Below are 5,188 nucleotides of genomic sequence, written 5' to 3'. Positions count from 1 at the left end.
GAAGATGTGGTTCATATACACTATGGAGTATTATGCCTCCATCAGAAAGGACGAATATCCAACTTTTGTAGCAACATGGACGAGACTGGAAGAGATTATGCTGAGTGAAATCAGTCAAGCAGAGAGAGTCAATTATCATATGGTTTCACTCATTTGTGGAGCATAACCAATAGCATGGAGGACAAGGGGCGTTAGAGAGGAGTAGGGAATTTGGGTAAATTGGAAGGGGAGGTGAACCATGAGAGACTATGGACTCTGAAAAACAGTCTGAGGGGTTTGAAGTGGCGGGGGGGTGGGAGGTTGGGGTACCAGGTGGTGGGTATTATAGAGGGCACAGCTTGCATGGAGCACTGGGTGTGGTGAAAAAATAATGAATACTGTTTTTCTGAAAATAAATAAATTGGGAAAAAAAAAAAAGAGGAAAACAGACCTAAAGTGGTCAGGAGAATTTCAATCTTGAAGAGTTTGCAGAAGTTTGGTGAAAGTACTGAATCCCCACTCAGGTATTTAGGTCAAGTTTATGATTTCTAAAAGGCAGGGAGTCCTCAGCTGAAATCTAATTTACAGAATACTATCATAAGTAGTAATAAACAGAGAAAGAGATAAGTTTAGCAAAGAGGAATGAGTTACCTGATGGTGTAAAATAACTTAATCTGAACTAAATAGATTGGAAAAATAATTGCAACTACAGATGACACAAATTAAAATATTATGACAATTTTTCTGGATTTTTCTTTGTTTCTTTTTTTATATGACTTTCATATACCATATATTATCCTTTTGGAATGCCTGAATTTATGACACTTCAGAAATGAAATACTAGAGTTGCACTCAGTGAAATTTTGAGTACAAATTATATGAGCAAGGTTTTAGAGGCTGTTACTGCTGACTAGCGTAACACTGAAGGAGGTTGGGTGGCGGGAACAACACATGTATGGACAATCTCAAGCAAATAGGTATCTCATGTAAGATTATAACCTTTATTTCTCATTTTTTATTATTTTTTAAAATTATTATTTTTTTTTTTAGTCATCAATGAAAAACCACAGCACAGTAACAACTTTTATTCTTCTTGGACTGACTGATAATCCACAATTACAAGTGGTCATTTTTCTTCTCCTACTTTTCACCTTCTTTTTACCACATGTTGAGTGTCAGTGGGAATCTAACCATAATCACCCTCACCCTACTGGACTCTCATCTAAAGACACCTATGTATTTCTTCCTCCGAAGTTTCTCATTTTTAGAAATTTCATTCACAACTGTCTGCATCCCCAGATTTCTTGCCAGTATGGCAACAGGTGATAAGTCCATTTCTTACAATAGTTGTGCAACACAGCTGTTTTTTACTATTGTCTTGGGTGCAATTGAATTTTTTCGTCTAGCTGCCATGTCTTGTGACCGCTATGTGGCCATCTGCAAACCCCTGCATTACACCACCATCATGAGTGACAGAGTCTGCAACTTGTTGGTCCTTGCTTCATGGTTGGCTGGTTTTATAGTAATTGTTCCACCACTCCTTGTGGGTCTCCAGCTAGATTTCTGTGCAGACAACGCTATAGATCATTTCTTCTGTGATTTTTCTCCTATATTACAGCTCTCTTGCACAGACACAGATGTAATAGATTTAATGGCATTTCTCTCAGCCATTTTGACCCTCCTGGTTACACTGATATTAGTGATTCTCTCCTACGCAAACATCATCAGGACTATACTGAAGATATCTTCTTCTCAACAGAGGAAGAAAGCCTTTTCTACATGTTCTTCTCACATGGTAGTTGTGTCCATTTCATATGGCAGCTGCATTTTCATGTATGTGAAGCCCTCTGCAAAGGACAGAGCATCTTTAAATAAAGGGATAGCCCTGCTCAGTACCTCTGTTACCCCTATGTTGAATCCCTTCATTTATACACTGAGAAACAAACAAGTGCAAGACGCTTTTAAGCACATGATCAAAAAGATTGAGATTTTCTCAGTGAAGTGAATCATTTTAGTGATATTACTGAGGTTATGAGTAAAATAAAGCAAGAAGGATAAAGTGCTTCATAGAACTCTTCAATGCTTATATTTGAAATAATAGTAACTATTTTTCTTGCTATAATTTTCATGGTGGCCTGATTAATCTCCAAATCCTAATTCTCTCTATCTGTCCCTTATGTAGGCCAAAATAATGTGCCTTTTTATTTGGCGCTTTTATCTATTTCTTCTAAAAGTTCTCTAAGAGGAAGACAAAATTATACTTTAATTTTTTCATGTTTTTTTCCACTGTTCTGGAATTCAGAGATTCAATTTTACACATATTCTATATAGAGTTAATGTACCACCTAAATTTGTAAAACTTAGCTAAAAAACACATATTTCTAGAAACCCTCAAATTGTCACTGACTCAAGGCAAAATAAAAATGGGAATTGATCTATAACTCTTAGAGATACTGAATCACTAACTACTATATACTTAAATAATATAGAATTTTTTTGTTGCTCTTAATCGAGGTCATGGCAGTCATTTCAGATAATTAATTTGTAAATTTATTTTGTTTATTATTATTATTCTTTATCATATATACTGTAACAGTAAAAAACAAACAAACAAAATCAATTTCACAGTATATGTACATTTTTTTATAAATTATATATTCACTATAGTACAGAATAAACATATTAATAGAAAAATAAAAATTAAGCAAGGACATTAGGCAAAAGAATCAATGTATTTTATAACACTACTGTATGATATAATTTAATTTTAATGTTAATGGTACCACTATAAGATGCAATTTCATAAAACATATATTATTATATTTGTAAATATCAGTTTATTATGTGATAAGTTATATGAAAGTCTATCCTAAGCCTCTCTGAACTTGGTACTTAGAAGGGTCTTCATAGTTCAAAACTAATGCTTCACAATGCATGTTGCTCACATCAAAAGGAGTGAAAGTGACAATATTCTTCTGTCCTATTTGAATTTGTTTTTGATATTGAATTACTACAATTCTGTCTGCTTTAATGTTAATCTGCTGCCTAAACTTTTTTTCATTTTTTCTTATTTATTTTTTATTTTCAGCATAACAGTATTCATTATTTTTGCACCACACCCAGTCTCCATGCAAGCCGTGCCCTCTATAATACCCAGCACCTGGTACCCCGACCTCCCACCCCCCGCCCCTTCCAAAACCCTCAGATTGTTTTTCAGAGTCCATAGTTTCTCATGGTTCTGCTCCCCTTCCAATTTACCCCAACCTCCTTCTCCTTCTAACTCCCCATGTCCTCCATGCTATTTGTTATGCTCCACAAATAAGTGAAACCATATGATAATTGACTCTCTCTGCTTGACTTATTTCACTCAGCATCATCTCTTCCAGTCCCGTCCATGTTGCTACAAAAGTTGGGTATTCATCCTTTCTGATGGAGGCATAATACTCCATAGTGTATATGGACCACATCTTCCTTATCCATTCATCCGTTGAAGGGCATCTTGGTTCTTTCCACAGTTTGGCGACCGTGGCCATTGCTGCTATAAACATTGGGGTACAGATGGCCCTTCTTTTCATGACATCTGTATCTTTGGGGTAAATACCCACGAGTGCAATTGCAGGGTCATAGGGAAGCTCTATTTTTAATTTCTTGAGGAATCTCCACACTGTTCTCCAAAGAGGCTGCACCAAATTGCATTCCCATCAACAGTGGTGTGGGTTCCCCTTTCTCCACATCCTCTCCAACACATGTTGTTTCCTGTCTTGCTAATTTTGGCCATTCTAACTAGTGTAAGGTGATATCTCAATGTGGTTTTAATTTGAATCTCCCTGATGGCTAGTGATGATGAACATTTTTTCATGTGTCTGGTAGCCATTTGTATGTCTTCATTGGAGAAGTGTCTGTCCATATATTCTGCCCATTTTATGATATGATTGTCTGTTTTGTGTGTATTGAGTTTGAGGAGTTCTTTTTTTTTTCCAATTTATTTATTTTCAGAAAAACGTTATTCATTATTTTTTCACCACACCCAGTGCTCCATGCAAGCCGTGCCCTCTATAATACCCACGACCTGGTACCCCTACCTCCCACCCCCCAGCCACTTCAAACACCTCAGACTGTTTTTCAGAGTCCATAGTCTCTCATGGTTCACCTCCCCTTACAATTTACCCAAATTCCTTTCTCCTCTCTAATGCCCCTTGTCCTCCATGCTATTTGTTATGCTCCACAAATAAGTGAAACCATATGATAATTGCCTCTCTCTGCTTGACTTATTTCACTCAGCATAATCTCTTCCAGTCCCGTCCATGTTGCTTCAAAAGTTGGGTATTCATCCTTTCTGATGGAGGCATAATACTCCATAGTGTATATGGAGGAGTTCTTTATAGATCCTGGATATCAACCTTTTGTCTGTACTGTCATTTGCAAATATCTTCTCCCATTCCGTGGGTTGCCTCTTTGTTTAAACTTTTATTTTTATATAAACACTTTTAAAGTGCACAGAAAGTTTTTATTTGAAATATTTTAATAGAGACTATAATAATTCTAAGCTTTCCAAATGGGTGGATGAGAATTTTGTAATTATTGAGCTTATATAATCTTCATTAAAAATAACTATGGAGGGCGCCTGGGTGGCTCAGTGGGTTAAGCTGCTGCCTTCGGCTCAGGTCATGATCTCAGGGTCCTGGGATCGAGTCCCGCATTGGGCTCTCTGCTCAGCAGGGAGCCTGCTTCCCTCTCTCTCTCTCTGTCTGCCTCTCCATCTACTTGTGATTTCTCTCTGTCAAATAAATAAATAAAATCTTAAAAAAAAATAAAAAAATAACTATGGAGGGCGCCTGGGTCGCTCAGTGGGTTGAGCCGCTGCCTTCGGCTCAGGTCATGATCTCAGGGTCCTGGGATCGAGTCCCGCATCAGGCTCTCTGCTCAGCAGGGAGCCTGCTTCCATCTCTCTCTCTCTCTGCCTGCCTCTCCAACTACTTGTGATCTCTCTCTATCAAATAAATAAATAAAATCTTTAAAAAAAATAACTATGGAAATAATTTTGAACTATCAATTTCTAAATTTCTTTTGCTTATTTGAACTCTATTTTGAAAACTGGTTACTTTTTCACATACTGTTAAGATACCATGCATTAAGGATGGCACATGATGTGATGAGCACTGGGTGTTATATGCAGTCATTGAACACTACTTCAGAAACTGATGATGTA

General features: G+C 37.0%; 1 protein-coding gene across 1 annotated transcript; it reads left to right on the top strand.

The window, feature by feature from the left end:
- Positions 1-952: 952 nt before the first annotated feature.
- LOC122891413 (olfactory receptor 6C74-like) lies at positions 953-1,984 on the top strand. The gene is given in 2 exon segments (XM_044227037.1): positions 953-1,143; positions 1,145-1,984. Coding segments are annotated over 2 exon segments (948 nt in total). The 5' UTR covers positions 953-1,035.
- Positions 1,985-5,188: the final 3,204 nt, after the last annotated feature.

This window comes from Neovison vison, chromosome 12 (genome assembly GCF_020171115.1).
Source record: "Neovison vison isolate M4711 chromosome 12, ASM_NN_V1, whole genome shotgun sequence".
NCBI classification, from domain to species: Eukaryota; Metazoa; Chordata; class Mammalia; order Carnivora; family Mustelidae; genus Neogale; species Neogale vison.
This window is presented reverse-complemented; position numbering and strand designations above follow the sequence as displayed.